Source organism: Pleurodeles waltl, chromosome 9, assembly GCF_031143425.1.
Source record: "Pleurodeles waltl isolate 20211129_DDA chromosome 9, aPleWal1.hap1.20221129, whole genome shotgun sequence".
In the NCBI taxonomy this organism is placed as follows: domain Eukaryota; kingdom Metazoa; phylum Chordata; class Amphibia; order Caudata; family Salamandridae; genus Pleurodeles; species Pleurodeles waltl.
Genome location: NC_090448.1, coordinates 692593485 through 692610426, shown reverse-complemented (window position 1 = coordinate 692610426; position 16942 = coordinate 692593485). Strand labels below are relative to the sequence as shown.

Genomic DNA, 16942 nt, shown 5'->3' with positions numbered 1-16942 from the left:
CAAATATACAATTATTTTTCACCCTGTTTTCTCAAAAACTGCTGAACTGATTTACCCCAAATCACAAAAAGCACAATCTGCAGACCGAGATCTAGCTTCCAGCAGAATTTGGCGTAATTCATTCAGCAGTTTTTGCTGTAGCCGTATCTAAAGAAGTCAACGGAAAATGCATGGGGATTTTATGTTTTGGGGCCCCCTTTTTTCTTGGCCCCCGCTTGATGGATCACCTCGAAAATTTCCAAGAAGGAAGGGAGGTGGATGATTTTTTTTTTCCAGAAGGTTTAGTGAAGATTTGCCAAATGGGGCTAAAGTTATTACCAAACTAAAAATCCTGCGTTGCAAGGTACTTAAAAAATGGCCTGTGTGGTACTTACCTTCATGCTAATGGCAACACATGGTAAAGGTTGCGTTGGAAGGCTAATATAACCTTATTAATACAGGGTGCATATGGTAGAATGCATAAGGTGAAATGTACAATGCGTCCATCATCAAGAACATTTTTGAATAGCTGTGTGCCAACAAGTAACACAATAAGCAACAGGCAGTCTTGAAGTCCTAGAGGGACAATTTTAAAATAAATTATTTAGGTTTTGTTTCCTAAACAAGAATTTCTTTAAAAAAAATGACGAGGATATTCCCTTGTCCACCAACAATCTTTACATGTGTCTAAGCTTTAAATTAAGACCACTGGCAAATAATGTTTTCAGTTTCCAGTTTCAATAGAACAAACACCCAATTTAAACTATAAATATTTGAAACAAACAGGAATGTTCACAACTCCAAATTAGGAAACACACGGTCTACCTCTAGCCCGTCAATGTAGGCCAAAATGTTGGGGTGTCTTAGCGTCTTCAACCGTTTGAACGCAGCCTTGGCGATCTGTGTTTCCTCATCAGAGTTGAGTTTAATTTCATATGTAAATATAGACACTGGATCCCCGGTTGTCTACAGAAACAAAAGAAAAAATGAATAGTCACCTATCACGCATAAGACTTTGTTTCCTCTTGGACTGAGTTATTATTAAGAATGGTATAAGACTATATTTGGTACCATTTAGTTTGTTAATTTATAGAGAGCTACTGTAATTTTGCACATCACACTGGCCAAATCAAAATATTTGAGAAACTGTTCCTTTTTAAAATGTATTGCTTTAGTTTTTAACTTTATTAGAATACAGACATAAAGACCTGTAAACATATGCTACAAAATGTACAGTGACAATTAATCAATATTGCAAATGGGGTATTATGGCTTAGCCACAGGATATGCCAATAGGATTGTTTGTTCTGCAAAAAACACAAATAATTGTAGAGAAAATATATATACCACAGAGCTTTCTCATTTCTAAATAACAGTTATTTCCATAACCAAACCAATACTCAATTTTGGACGCAATAATAGCATTTAGTTAATTTCCAAATTAATTTTAATTAATTTCATTAGTTACTTGCATGGTGCATTCCTGTGCTGTGAAGTAACTAAAATGGCCTGTGTTGTACTTACCTTCACAGTAAACGAACCACATGGTAGAGACTGCATTGGAAACCAGTTTTACAAGCAAAATCAATAGGGTTTGTGAGGATCCAAAACTATATGATGTCTTTGTATAAGTGCATAGAGACCCCAGCCAGCCCGGATTTTGGGGATTGTGGTTTACTGTAGTCATTACCTCACCCAGGCAAAAAAAAAAAAAATCTTTTTAATAGGAAGATTGGTGTCTCCTTCAGGTGGCACTATCTGTGTTAGCAAAAGGGCACTAAATCATTTTAAAATGAGCTGTCCACTGCTCCGGTCGGATCATCAAGCTGAAGGATTTCCTTGGGGTTTTGGAGAACACATTTGAATTTATTATTTTCCTGAACCAGTATCTTTTAAGTTACATGAGCCAACCACCTTCTCCCAAGTTTCTATTTGCAAGTAAGTCTTCCTCTTTTTCAGTACCAGTTTATTTTGTCTTCTAGGAATTCCTATTTCAACCCTGTTCCATGGTGTTTCTTTCATTACATTTCATAGACTGGGGTTTGCACTCATACCACCTTTGTCAAACCAACTTGAGTGGCTTTGTTTAGGGATAACACCCCAACTCAACAAAGTGACACATTGACAATAGTAGATGTGTTACTGCACTGTTTAAAGTGGAACATGCTGATCTTTGGAAATCATGAACAAAGATCACTTGCTACAGGTTTTGGTGACAGTGCATGTAATGGGACACTTAAAAGGTGTTAAGGTAGGTGAAGAAGGGCAGTCTACTCGGTCACTTTGTCCCAATCACTCAGAGGGAGGGTAATGTTAATTTGGCGTAATTAATGAACAAGTGACAATTTCTGACTCTCCCATGGGTGTTTGACCAGAACAATTCATTAAACAAACAGCATTACTTCCAACGGTCATACCTGCTACTTTATAGGTGTCAATGTCCGGAACAGTCCTGTTTTGACTAAAGAGGATAAGAGTTACCACTGTGACTAAAAGAAACCCATGTTGACCCAAATGACTTCTCCAAAGAAAGTCACATTTTCATCTTGTCTTAATTCTTAACGTTTGAGGAATATACATTAAAAGGACAACCTCGGATCTTTATATAAAGCTGCACCACATTGGATGATCACCAGGCTGTTTTTTGTACCACCCATGGTACTAAACTAGTCACAGTTTCATGGAAAGTAAGATCAATAAATCTATGAGCAAAGACTTCCACCATCTGTGGCTTCTAAAGAATATGTATGGCTGTCTGAATTATTCACAAAGAGTGTTAGCAATTTAAGCACTGGTTTTCTCTTATACTTAAAAGTCTGTTAAAACTGCAAAGCCTGCAAATTGCAGCAGTGTGGATCCAAAACAGCCTCTTAATGGAAGATGTGGGTCTCTCCAGTCGGATGTGCAAATGCTTGGCTAACAGGCGAATAGGATATGAATGCTATGCATTACTTACAATGTAATGTTAAAGAGACCACCTGCCTTCCAGAGTCAGTGATAAAATAATCAGTTCAAAAAGTGAAACTAGAGGTATTGGGAACATTGTTTGTGATGCAATAATGAGTACAAGTAGAAGAAACCTTGTGAAACAACAAGGAGGAGTGGTGAACCCTATGGAAAATCAAGGATTTAAAAGTAGGATAATGTAATCTATCTCAACCCAATCCCAGTAATCAAAAAAACTTGTCCCCTAGATAAAAGATGACTTGTATGTTACTGAGACTGTCCACCTCCAAAGGTCAGTATCCAAAATAAAAACCACTAATGAAAAAAAACGGAAGCCAACTAAAGTCATTAGGGCGCACTCAACAACATGGTCATTGGTGATCCTAGAGTCCTGTTACCACCTTACCACTGGATGGTTAAGAACACAGCCCAAAAAGTCTACTGAGTTCAACCACTAATTACAGACCTAACTGAATAGTCTGATCTTTCAGAAGACTAGAAGAACTGGTTGGAAAAGTACCCATTAAGAGGGTTCCACAGCGCCTATTGCGTTAGGGACATGTACCTTATAACCCAATGGTAACAATTACGTTTTTCTGGACCAGAACCACCCAAGACAGTAATGTGTGTAACCAGGATCAACTGGGTCCCGGTCACCTAGGGTTCAGTACTCACTGACAGTAAAAGTCAAGATATCCAGAACTATACAAGTTAAAATGACTCAAAGTGCTTCAAAATCAGGGCAGTCACACCCATCTAGAAAAAAATCAAACCTTACTGCAAGGATGTAAAGACTGACTGGCTATTGTTTTTTTGGAGCTGGAAAAAAGTAGATACATGCCTCGTAGAGGCAAGGGGTAAGTCAGGAGATGGTGCAGGCCAATAAATCAAGTAATAGCTTTTATCATTAGATAATGACCGTAAACACAAGCATAATCCATAAAAGGAGAACAAATAATAAAATCTGACAAAGCTGTTGTCATTGTTGTAAAACAACACATTCAATATAATACATTGATCTCAAGGTGTCTTACTTAACATTAAAAATAAGCCACACCTCCCAGATTCAGAAAAGTTGAAGCTTTCTAGTATGGAGGGAATGTTTAAGGGAGATACAAACACTAATACAAACCTCAGGTGAACTGAGCATCTGGAAATATAACAAGGCGGGTCAGCACTTTGACAAACCCAAATCTCTCAAGACTGTAATGAAACATTTCCTGGTGAAAAAAATTATAACATTTACAAAACAAAATGTTAAGTGGAGCAGACTCTGTGGGGATCTCTCATTGCAAGGATATATGAGAATGGTGGATCATACTAACCTAAAGGAAAGCTGAGGTGGCATCTAATTATCCCCAATCTAAATCTCGTTAAAAGAGCCCTAGTCTATGTATTTGTTAATAGGTACAGATGTGACTCCTGGCCTGGTCAGGTTTGGATCAAAGCATATTCTCAGTTTCAAGGCTTAGTTAACTCATTCGCCTCACTTTTCCAATACCTGAAATCCACAAAGGACTTTCTGATCTAAGATCTATCCTTTTGGAAAATATGGTTGTTCTGCCCAAAGTCGTACACGCCCATTTAACCCCTTCTGTGCCGAGGACGTAGTGGTTACGTCCTTCGGCACAGTGCTGCTGTGCCGAGGACGTAACCACTACGTCCTCGGCACACAGCCCAGAGGGAGCGCTCTCGCTCCCTCTGTGTGCTTCCCCCCTGTAGGAAAGTACCATCTTGCCTGGCATGTTACCCCCCTATATCTCATTGTATATATGTTGTTTTAGTTGTATGTGTCACTGGGACCCTGCCAGCCAGGGCCCCAGTGCTCATAAGTGTGCCCTGTATGTGTTACCTGTGTTATGACTAACTGTCTCACTGAGGCTCTGCTATCCAGAACCTCAGTGGTTATGCTCTCTAATTTCTTTCCAAATTGTCACTAACAGGCTAGTGACCAATTTCACCAATTTACATTGGCATACTGGAACACCCTTATAATTCCCTAGTATATGGTACTGAGGTACCCAGGTTATTGGGGTTCCAGGAGATCCCTATAGGCTGCAGCATTTCTTTTGCCACCCATAGGGAGCTCTGACAATTCTTACACAGGCCTGCCCTTGCAGCCTGAGTGAAATAGCGTCCACGTTATTTCACAGCCATTTACCACTGCACTTAAGTAACTTATAAGTCGCCTATATGTCTAACCTTTACCTGGTAAAGGTTGGGTGCTAAGTTACTTAGTGTGTGGGCACTCTGGCACTAGCCAAGGTGCCCCCACATTGTTCAGGGCAAATTCCCCGGACTTTGTGAGTGCGGGGACACCATTACACGCGTGCACTATATATAGGTCACCACATATGTATAGCGTCACAATGGTAACTCCGAACATGGCCATGTAACATGTCTATGATCATGGAATTGTCACCCCAATGCCATTCTGGCATTCTGGCATTGGGGAGACAATTCCATGATCCCCCAAGTCTCTAGCTCAGACCCGGGTACTGCCAAACTACCTTTCCCGGGGTTTCACTGCAGCTGCTGCCAACCCCTCAGACAGGATTCTGCCCTCCTGGGGTCCAGCCAGGCTTGGCCCAGGAAGGCAGAACAAAGGACTTCCTCAGAGAGAGCGTGTTACACACTCTCCCTTTGGAAAAAGGTGTCAGGGCTGGGTAGGAGTAGCCTTCCCCAGCCTCTGGAAATGCTTTGATGGGCACAGATGGTGCCCATCTCTGCATAAGCCAGTCTACACCGGTTCAGGGATCCCCCAGCCCTGCTCTGGCGCGAAACTGGACAAAGGAAAGGGGAGTGACCACTCCCCTGACCTGCAACTCCCCTGGGAGGTGCCCAGAGCTCCTCCAGTGTGCTCCAGACCTCTGCCATCTTGGAAACAGAGGTGCTGCTGGCAGGTGACGTCAGAGACTCCTGATAGGCTCCTCCAGGTGTTGCTAGCCTATCCTCTCTCCTAAGTAGCCAAACCTCCTTTTCTGGCTATTTAGGGTCTCTGCTTTGGGGAATTCTCTAGATAAGGAATGCAAGAGCTCATCAGAGTTCCTCTGCATCTCTCTCTTCACCTTCTGCCACGGAATCGACCGCTGACTGCTCTGGAAGCCTGCAAAACTGCAACAAAGTAGCAAAGACGACTACTGCGACCTTGTAACGCTGATACGGCCGCCTTCTCGACTGTTTTCCTGGTGGTGCATGCTGTGGGGGTAGTCTGACTCCTCTCTGCACTAGAAACTCCGAAGAAATCTCCCGTGGGACGACGGAATCTTCCCCCTGCAACCGCAGGCAGCAAAAGACTGCATCACCGGTCCTCTGGGTCTCCTCTCAGCACGACGAGCGAGGTCCGTTGAACTCAGCAACTCTGTCCAAGTGACTCCCACAGTCCAGTGACTCTTCAGTCCAAGTTTGGTGGAGGTAAGTCCTTGCCTCCCCACGCTAGACTGCATTGCTGGGTACCGCGTGATTTGCAGCTGCTCCGGCTCCTGTGCACTCTTCCAGGATTTCCTTTGTGCACAGCCAAGCCTGGGTCCCCGGCACTCTAACCTGCAGTGCACGACCTCCTGAGTTGTCCTCCGGCGTCATGGGACCTTCCTATGTGACTTCGGGTGAGCTCCGGTTCACTCCACTTCGTAGTGTCTGTTCCGGCACTTCTGCGGGTGCTGCTTGCTTCTGAGTAGGCTATTTGTCTTCCTGGACGCCCCCTCTGTCTCCTCACGCAATTGGCGACATCCTGGTCCCTCCTGGGCCACAGCAGCATCCAAAAACCCTAACCGCGACCCTTGCAGCAAGCAAGGCTTGTTTGCAGTCTTTCTGCATGGAAACACCTCTGCAAGCTTCTTCACGACGTGGGACATCCATCCTCCAAAGGGGAAGTTTCTAGCCCTCTTCGTTCTTGCAGAATCCACAGCTTCTACTATCCGGTGGCAGCTTCTTTGCACCCACAGCTGGCATTTCCTGGGCATCTGCCCACTCCCGACTTGATCGTGACTCTTGGACTTGGTCCCCTTGTTCCACAGGTACTCTCGTCTGGAAATCCATTGTTGTTGCATTACTGGTGTTTGTCTTCCTGGCAGAATTCCTCTATCACGACTTCTGTGGTCTCTGGGGAACTTAGGTGCACTTTGCACCCACTTTTCAGGGTCTTGGGGGGGGCTATTTTTCTAACCCTCACTGTTTTCTTACAGTCCCAGCGACCCTCTACGAGCTCACATAGGTTTGGGGTCCATTCGTGGTTCGCTTTCCACTTCTAGAGTATATGATTTGTGTTGCCCATGTACCTATGTGTTCCCATTGCATTCTATTGTGACTATACATTGTTTGCACTGTTTTCTATTGCTATTACTGCATATTTTGGTATTGTGTACATATATCTTGTGCATATTTGCTATCCTCATACTGAGGGTACTCACTGAGATACTTTTGCCATATTGTCATAAAAATAAAGTACCTTTATTTTTAGTATATCTGTGTATTGTGTTTTCTTATGATATTGTGCATATGACACTAGTGGTACTGTAGGAGCTTCACTCGTCTCCTAGTTCAGCCTAAGCTGCTCTGCTAAGCTACCTTTTCTATCAGCCTAAGCTGCTAGACACCCCTCTATACTAATAAGGGATACCTGGACCTTGTGCAAGGTGTAAGGTGTAAGTACCCCTTGGTACCCACTACAAGCCAGGCCAGCCTCCTACATTGGTTGTACAGCGGTGGGATAAGTACTTGCAACTACTTACCACTTTTGTCATTTTGTACTTTTCATAAGAGAAAAATATACAAAACAAGTTCAGTGTATGTACACCTAACCAAAAAGTTTTGCTTTTCTTCTCTTACTCTTTTGCTAAGTGCTAAAAAGTACCTCTAAAACTTTCAAAAAGTTCTTAAAAAGTTTTACAAGTTTTTTTTCTGTTCTTTAAAAAGTTCTGAAAACTTGTTCTTTCTTTTTCTGTCCCTTAAACCTTTTCTATAATGTCTGGTACAGGTCAAACTGTTGATCTGACCAAAGTTGCTTATGACCACCTTAGCTGGAAATGAGCAAGGAGTCTCTGCATCGAAAGAGGTTTAGGGGTAGGGAAGAATCCCTCAAGAGAACTGTTAGTTAATATGCTCATTGAACAGGATAAGACCTTAGTTGGCACTTCTGGTGAGAGATTAGCTGATGGTTCCCACTCCGATTCTGGGGCACCCCCAGTAAAAGGGTTAGAAGGGGACCTTCCCAACCTGCCCCTTAGCAGGCCACCTAGCAGGGCTGGTACTGATGTGAGTTCTCATCATAGTATAGAGATTGTTCCTTTAGGCCAGATTGTTAGAGTGCCATCTGTTAGGGACAGGTCTCCCTCTGTTCATTCTCACCATTCTTCTGTGTCAAGGCATGCCCAACCCACCCTCCCTGAAGACAGAATGTTAGAAAGGGAACTCAATAGATTAAGAGTGGAAGAATCAAGGCTGAAGCTCAAGAAGCAACAGCTGGATTTAGATAGACAAGCATTTGACTTAGAAAAAGAAAGACAGAGGTTGGGGTTTAGACCCCATGGTGGCAGCAGCAGTATTACAGATAGTAATCCTGTAAAAGAGCATGATTCTAGGAATCTGCACAAGATAGTTCCCCCTTACAAGGAGGGGGATGACATTAACAAGTGGTTTGCTGCACTTGAGAGGGCCTGTAATGTACAGGGGGTCCCTCAAAGGCAGTGGGCTGCTATCCTATGGCTATCTTTCAGTGGAAAGGGTAGGGATAGGCTCCTTACTGTTAAGGAAAGTGATGCCAATGATTTTACAGTTCTTAAGAATGCACTCCTTGATGGTTATGGCTTAACCACTGAACAGTACAGGATCAAGTTCAGAGAAACCAAAAAGGAGTCTTCACAAGACTGGGTAGACTTTGTTGACCATTCGCTAAAGGCCTTGGAGGGGTGGTTACATGGCAGTAACGTTTCTGACTATGAAAGCCTGTATAACTTAATCCTGAGAGAGCATATTCTTAATAATTGTGTGTCTGATTTGTTACACCAGTACCTGGTAGACTCTGATCTGACCTCTCCCCAAGAATTGGGAAAGAAGGCAGACAAATGGGTCAGAACAAGGGTGAATAGAAAAGTTCATACAGGGGGTGAGAAGGATGGTAAGTCTTCTGACAAGGGTGGGGACAAATCTAAAAATGAATCTTCATCAGGCCCACAAAAACACTCTGGGGGGGGTGGTGGGCCCAAATCCTCTTCAAATCAAATTAAGAAACCGTGGTGCTATTTAAGTAAAGTAAAAGGCCATTGGACAACTGATCCCAGTTGTCCAAAGAAAAGCACCAAGCCTCCTACCACTACAACCCCTACTTCTACACCTAGTGCCCCTAGTAATAGCAGTGGTGGTGGGAGCAAACCTACTAATAGCCAAACCAAGGGAGTAGCTGGGCTCACTTTTGGTAATTTAGTTGGGGTTGGTCTTGTTAGGGAGACCACAGAGGCTGTTTTAGTCTCTGATGGGGCCATTGATTTGGCCACCTTGGTTGCTTGTCCCCTTAATATGGATAAGTACAAACAACTTCCCCTAATAAAGGGTGTTGAGGTTCAGGCCTACAGGGACACAGGTGCCAGTGTTACAATAGTAATAGAGAAACTGGTCCACCCTGAACAACACCTACTTGGTCACCAGTACCAAGTGACTGATGCTCATAACAACACTCTTCGCCACCTCATGGCTGTTGTGAATCTCAACTGGGGGGGGGGGGGGTTACTGGTCCAAAGAAAGTTGTGGTTGCCTCAGATTTACCTGTAGAATGTCTACTAGGAAACGATTTAGAGACATCAGCTTGGGCAGAAGTGGAGTTGGAGGCTCATGCAGCAATGCTGGGCATTACAGGGCATATTTTTGCTTTAACCAGGGCTCAGGCCAAAAAGCAAAAAGGACAGGGTGACTTGGATCCTGGAACAATGGACCAAGTGCTCCCTAAAGGTAGGGTTAGTAAAGGTAAAACACTACCTACTATCCCTCCCTCTACAGTGGATTCAACTTCAGAGGAAGAAGAATTTCCACCCTGTGCAGAACCTACACCAGAGGTGCTGGAAGCAGACACTGCTGAGCTTTTGGGTGGAGGGGGGCCTGCCAGGGAGGAGCGGAGTGTGGCACAGCAGACCTGTCCCACACTAGAGGTTCTAAGACAGCAAGCTGTCAAACAAGCAAATGGGGATGTCAGTGACTCTCACATAGTTTACTGGGAGGACAACCTCTTGTATACTGAAGCAAGGGATCCAAAACCTGGAGCAGCCAGGAGATTGGTGATTCCTCAGCAATACAGAGAGTTCCTCCTAACTCTAGCCCACGACATTCCCTTAGCTGGACATTTAGGGCAAATGAAAACTTGGGACAGGCTTGTCCCCTTGTTTCATTGGCCTAGAATGTCAGAGGACACAAAGGAATTTTGTAAGTCCTGTAAAACCTGTCAAACCAGTTGTAGGAGGCTGGACTGGCTTGTAGTGAGTACCAAGGGGTACTTGCACCTTTCACCAGGCCCAGTTATCCCTTATTAGTGTATAGGGTGTCTAGCAGCTTAGGCTGATAGATAATGGTAGCTTAGCAGAGCAGCTTAGGCTGAACTAGGAGACGTGTGAAGCTACTACAGTACCACTTAGTGTCATATGCACAATATCATAAGAAAACACAATACACAGTTATACTAAAAATAAAGGTACTTTATTTTTATGACAATATGCCAAAGTATCTTAGAGTGTACCCTCAGTGAGAGGATAGGAAATATACACAAGATATATATACACAATAGCAAAAATATGCAGTATAGTCTTAGAAAACAGTGCAAACAATGTATAGTTACAATAGGATGCAATGAGGAAACATAGGGATAGGGGCAACACAAACCATATACTCCAAAAGTGGAATGCGAACCACGAATGGACCCCAAACCTATGTGACCTTGTAGAGGGTCGCTGGGACTATTAGAAAATAGTGAGAGTTAGAAAAATAACCCTCCCCAAGACCCTGAAAAGTGAGTGCAAAGTGCACTAAAGTTCCCCTAAGGACAAAAGAGTCGTGTTAGAGGAATAATGCAGGAAAGACACAAACCAGCAATGCAACAACTGTGGATTTCCAATCTAGGGTACCTGTGGAACAAGGGGACCAAGTCCAAAAGTCACAAGCAAGTCGGAGATGGGCAGATGCCCAGGAAATGCCAGCTGCGGGTGCAAAGAAGCTTCGACTGGACACAAGAAGCTGAGGTTTCTGCAGGAACGAAAAGGGCTAGAGACTTCCCCTTTGGTGGACGGATCCCTCTCGCCTTGGAAAGTCGTGCAGAAGTGTTTTCCCGCCGGAAGGACGCCAACAAGCCTTGCTACACGCAAATCGTGCGTTTGGCGTTTTTGGACGCTGCTGGGGCCCAGGAGGGACCAGGAGGTCGCAAATTGGACCTGCAGAGAGAGGGGACGTCGAGCAAGACAAAGAGCCCTCACTGAAGCAGGTAGAACCCGGAGAAGTGCCAGAAACAGGCACTACGAGGATGCGTGAAACGGTGCTCGCCGAAGTTGCACAAAGGAGTCCCACGTCGACGGAGACCAACTTAGAAAGTCGTGCAATGCAGGTTAGAGTGCCGTGGACCCAGGCTTGGCTGTGCACGAAGGATTTCCGCCGGAAGTGCACAGGGGCCAGAGTAGCTGCAAAGTCGCGGTTCCCAGCAATGCAGCCCAGCGAGGTGAGGCAAGGACTTACCAGCCCAAGTTTGGTGGAGAAGAGTCACTGGACTGTGGGGGTCACTTGGACAGCGTCGCTGGATTCGAGGGACCTCGCTCGTCGTGCTGAGAGGAGACCCAAGGGACCGGTAATGCAGCTTTTTGGTGCCTGCGGTTGCAGGGGGAAGATTCCGTCGACCCACGGGAGATTTCTTCGGAGCTTCTGGTGCAGAGAGGAGGCAGACTACCCCCACAGCATGCACAAGCAGGAAAACAGTCGAGAAGGCGGCAGGATCAGCGTTACAGAGTTGCAGTAGTCGTCTTTGCTACTATGTTGCAGGTTTGCAGGCTTCCAGCCTGGTCAGCGGTCGATTCCTTATCAGAAGGTGAAGAGGGAGATGCAGAGGAACTCGGCTGAGCTCATGCATTCGTTATCTAAAGTTTCCCCAGAGACAGAGACCCTAAATAGCCAGAAAAGAGGGTTTGGCTACCTAGGAGAGAGGAAAGGCTACTAACACCTGAAGGAGCCTATCAGCAGGAGTCTCTGACGTCACCTGGTGGCACTGGCCACTCAGAGCAGTCCAGTGTGCCAGCAGCACCTCTGTTTCCAAGATGGCAGAGGTCTGGAGCACACTGGAGGAGCTCTGGACACCTCCCAGGGGAGGTGCAGGTCAGGGGAGTGGTCACTCCCCTTTCCTTTGTCCAGTTTCGCGCCAGAGCAGGGGCTAAGGGGTCCCTGAACCGGTGTAGACTGGCTTATGCAGAATTGGGCACATCTGTGCCCAACAAAGCATTTCCAGAGGCTGGGGGAGGCTACTCCTCCCCTGCCTTCACACCATTTTCCAAAGGGAGAGGGTGTCACACCCTCTCTCAGAGGAAGTTCTTTGTTCTGCCATCCTGGGCCAGGCCTGGCTGGACCCCAGGAGGGCAGCTGCCTGTCTGAGGGGTTGGCAGCAGCAGCAGCTGCAGTGAAACCCCAGGAAGGGCAGTCTGGCAGTACCAGGGTCTGTGCTACAGACCACTGGGATCATGGAATTGTACCAACAATGCCAGGATGGCATAGAGGGGGCAATTCCATGATCATAGACATGTTACATGGCCATATTCGGAGTTACCATGGTGAAGCTACATATAGGTAGTGACCTATATGTAGTGCACGCGTGTAATGGTGTCCCCGCACTCACAAAGTTCAGTGAATTGGCTCTGAACAATGTGGGGGCACCTTGGCTAGTGCCAGGGTGCCCTCACACTAAGTAACTTTGCACCTAACCTTTACCAGGTAAAGGTTAGACATATAGGTGACTTATAAGTTACTTAAGTGCAGTGTAAAATGGCTGTGAAATAACGTGGACGTTATTTCACTCAGGCTGCAGTGGCAGGCCTGTGTAAGAATTGTCAGAGCTCCCTATGGGTGGCAAAAGAAATGCTGCAGCCCATAGGGATCTCCTGGAACCCCAATACCCTGGGTACCTCAGTACCATATACTAGGGAATTATAAGGGTGTTCCAGTAAGCCAATGTAAATTGGTAAAAATGGTCACTAGCCTGTCAGTGACAATTTGGAAAGAAATGAGAGAGCATAACCACTGAGGTTCTGGTTAGCAGAGCCTCAGTGAGACAGTTAGGCACCACACAGGGAACACATACATGCACACCTATGAGCACTGGGGTCCTGTGTGACAGGGTCCCAGTGACACATACATATAGGCCACAACCTTATGAGCACTGGGGTCCTGACTAGCAGGATCCCAGTGACACATAACAAACATACTGAAAACATAGTGTTTTCACTATGAGCACTGAGGCCTGGCTATCAGGGTCCCAGTGAGACAGTGAAAACAGTGACAAACACCCTGACATACACTCACAAACAGGCCAAAAGTGGGGGTAACAAGGCTAGAAAGAGGCTACTTTCTCACACAACCCCCCCCCCCCCAAACGAAGGACAATAAGGCTAACCTTGGCCAGTTGAGACTTTATTGTCTAAGTGGTGATAAGTAGAGAGTAGCTCTGCAATAGACTGGTTACTCCCTTTATCATCCACTATATGGTTACTTCCCTGTGGGGATGTAAACCACCCTGTTTGAGGTTTTTTAGCTAAGCAACAATGTGAAGATGTATTTTCAGAGTTTCTATCAGTAAGTTTTAGTTTAGAGCAGTGGGAATTGTCCACTGAACCTATTTGTAGTGATGGAAATGCCAGACAGGGATGCTGTCTCAGAAAAGCCATAGCTGGGCAAAAACTTTGTCCATCTGGCTGGAAGAGAGAACAGGGATGCTGTTTCTCTTGCGTTGGAGCAGGGCAGGGATGCTGTCCTATGAGCTCCACACTAGGGCAGGGATGCTGTCCTAAGTGTTGTGAGGTAGTGCAGGGTTTCTGCACTAAAGTTTCTCTGGGAGGGTTGGAGGGATGCTCCATGTTAACTAAAATGGTGCTGTTTTTCTCACCAATGTTAGTTATCCCACAGAGAGGTACTTCCACCTCAGGGAGTCCAGCTTTGCCAGCTGATGATTCCCTTGGAACAGGTGCCACCCCAGGAGAGGTTTCTCCCACCACAGGAATGGTATCCTGAATGGTAGGGTGGTTAGGGGATACTGTGATACCCTTTTTACCTGTTGATGGAGGGGGATCCTGAGTTTTCGGGCCTTCTCTCCTTTGCTTTTTCATTTCACTTGAAATGAGAGGGAACAATTCCTCAGGGATGCCCAGCATGGCTGCATGGGCATAAAACTCTACATCAGCCCAACCTGAGGCCTCTAGGTCATTACCCAAGAGACAGTCTACAGGTAAGCTAGGTGATACCACCACCTGCTTAGGGCCAGTAACTCCACCCCAACTAAACTGAATTATAGCTAAGGGAAGAAACTTAGTGGAGTTATGGACATCAATAATCTTATACTGTTGTCCAATGATGTGTTGTTCAGGAGGCACTAGGTTTTCAGTCACCAAAGTGAAACTGGCACCTGTGTCCCTGTAGGCCAAGGCCTCAACACCATTTATTGAAACTGTCTGCCTGTACTTATCCATTGTAAGGGGACAAGCAGCCAGTGTGGCAAGGCCAATGCCACTAGGTGTGACAGAAACTGTCTTGGGACTGATTACATCAGTTTCCACTATGGACCCATAAGTGAACCCAACTACACCCTTTGCTTGACTGTTGCCAGCAGTCCCACCACTAGTACCACTACTGCTAGGGGCACTAGAGCTTGATGTATTAGTGGTGGTAGGCTCAGGGGGTTTACCTGGACAGGACTTATCCCCTGGCCTATGGCCTCTATTTTTACACACAAAGCACCAAGGCTTTTTAATGTGTGCAGGTTGGGAAGAAGAGGAAGAATTTGTTTTATCCCCACCCTCTGAAGAGTGTTTAAGATTTGAAGTGGGATCTTTGGTTTTACCCTTATCCCCATGCTTATCTTGAGATTTTTCACCATCTTTCTTCTTATTGCCATCTTTGTCACCCCCTGTATGAACTTTTCTGTTCACCCTTGTTCTGACCCATTTGTCTGCCTTCTTCCCCAATTCTTGGGGAGAGGTCAGATCAGAGTCTACCAGGTACTGGTGCAACAAATCAGACACACAATTATTAAGTATATGCTCTCTCAGGATTGTGTTATACAGGCTTTCATAATCAGTAACTTTACTGCCATGTAACCACCCCTCCAAGGCCTTCACTGAATGGTCAATGAAATCAACCCAGTCTTGTGAAGACTCCTTTTTGGTCTCTCTGAACTTTATCCTGTACTGTTCAGTGGTTAAGCCATAACCATCCAGGAGTGCATTCTTAAGAACTGTAAAATTATTGGCATCACTTTCTTTCACAGTAAGGAGTCTATCCCTACCCTTTCCACTAAATGATAGCCATAGGATAGCAGCCCACTGCCTTTGAGGGACATCCTGTACAACACAGGCCCTCTCAAGTGCAGCAAACCACTTGTTAATGTCATCCCCCTCCTTATAAGGGGGAATTATCTTGTGCAGATTCCTGGAATCATGCTCTTTTGCAGGATGACTATGGGGAATACTGCTGCTGCCACCATGGGTTTCTAAACCCAACTTCTGTCTTTCCCTCTCTACTTCTAAAGACTGTCTATCCAAATCCAGCTGTTGCTTCTTGAGCTTCAGTCTGGTTTGTTCCACTCTCAATCTATTGAGCTCCCTTTCTAACAATCTGTCATCAGGGTGGGTGGGAGGGACATTTCTAGATACAGAGGTATGATGGGAATGAACAGAAGGAGACCTGTCCCTTACAGAGGGCACCCTAACAGCTTGGCTACCAGTATAATGTGAGAGCACACCATTAGTATGGTGTGATTCAACCTCTGTACCAACTATGCTAGACTGTCTAGTAATGGGCAGGCTGAGAAGTTTCTTTCCTGAACCTTTTCCTGGGGGAGTCCCTGGATCAGATTGAGAACCATTAGCTACTTTTTCTACAGATTGGGCACTTATGGCCTTATCCTGTACTCTAAGCATATTAATTAACAGTTCTAAGGAAGGATTCTTCCCTACACTCAAACCTCTCTATGCAGAGACTCCTTGCTCCTTTCCAGCTAAGGTGATCATATGCAAGTTTGGACAGTTCAACATTTTTTCCTGTGCCAGACATTTTTTAGAGAGAGTTGAAGTGATAGAAAAAGAGAAAAAAGTTTTCAGAACTTTTTGGAAAGACAGAAAAAACTTTTTTAACTTTTAAGAACTTTTTGAAAGTTTTAGAAGTACTTTTCAGCACTTAGAAAAGAGTGAAAAGAGGAAATGCAAAACTTTTTGGCTATGTGTATATACACTGACCTTGTTTTGTATATTTTTCTCTTATGAAAAGTACAATGACAAGAGTGGTAAGTAGTCTCAAGCACTTATCCCACCACTGCACAACCAATGTAGGAGGCTGGACTGGCTTGCAGTGAGTACCAAGGGGTACTTGCACCTTTCACCAGGCCCAGTTATCCCTTATTAGTGTATAGGGTGTCTAGCAGCTTAGGCTGATAGATAATGGTAGCTTAGCAGAGCAGCTTAGGCTGAACTAGGAGACGTGTGAAGCTACTACAGTACCACTTAGTGTCATATGCACAATATCATAAGAAAACACAATACACAGTTATACTAAAAATAAAGGTACTTTATTTTTATGACAATATGCCAAAGTATCTTAGAGTGTACCCTCAGTGAGAGGATAGGAAATATACACAAGATATATATACACAATAGCAAAAATATGCAGTATAGTCTTAGAAAACAGTGCAAACAATGTATAGTTACAATAGGATGCAATGAGGAAACATAGGGATAGGGGCAACACAAACCATATACTCCAAAAGTGGAATGCGAACCACGAATGGACCCCAAACCTA

The 16942-nt window shown here is 44.9% G+C and overlaps 1 protein-coding gene across 1 annotated transcript in view; it reads right to left on the bottom strand.

Moving 5' to 3' along the window:
* SCYL1 (SCY1 like pseudokinase 1) overlaps window positions 1-16942 on the bottom strand; it is a 1332837-nt gene that overhangs the window by 1250226 nt on the left and 65669 nt on the right. The window contains exon 2 of the mRNA XM_069207794.1: window positions 805-945. Within this exon, the coding sequence (XP_069063895.1) occupies window positions 805-945 (141 nt within the window). The remainder of the gene's footprint in view (window positions 1-804; window positions 946-16942) is intronic.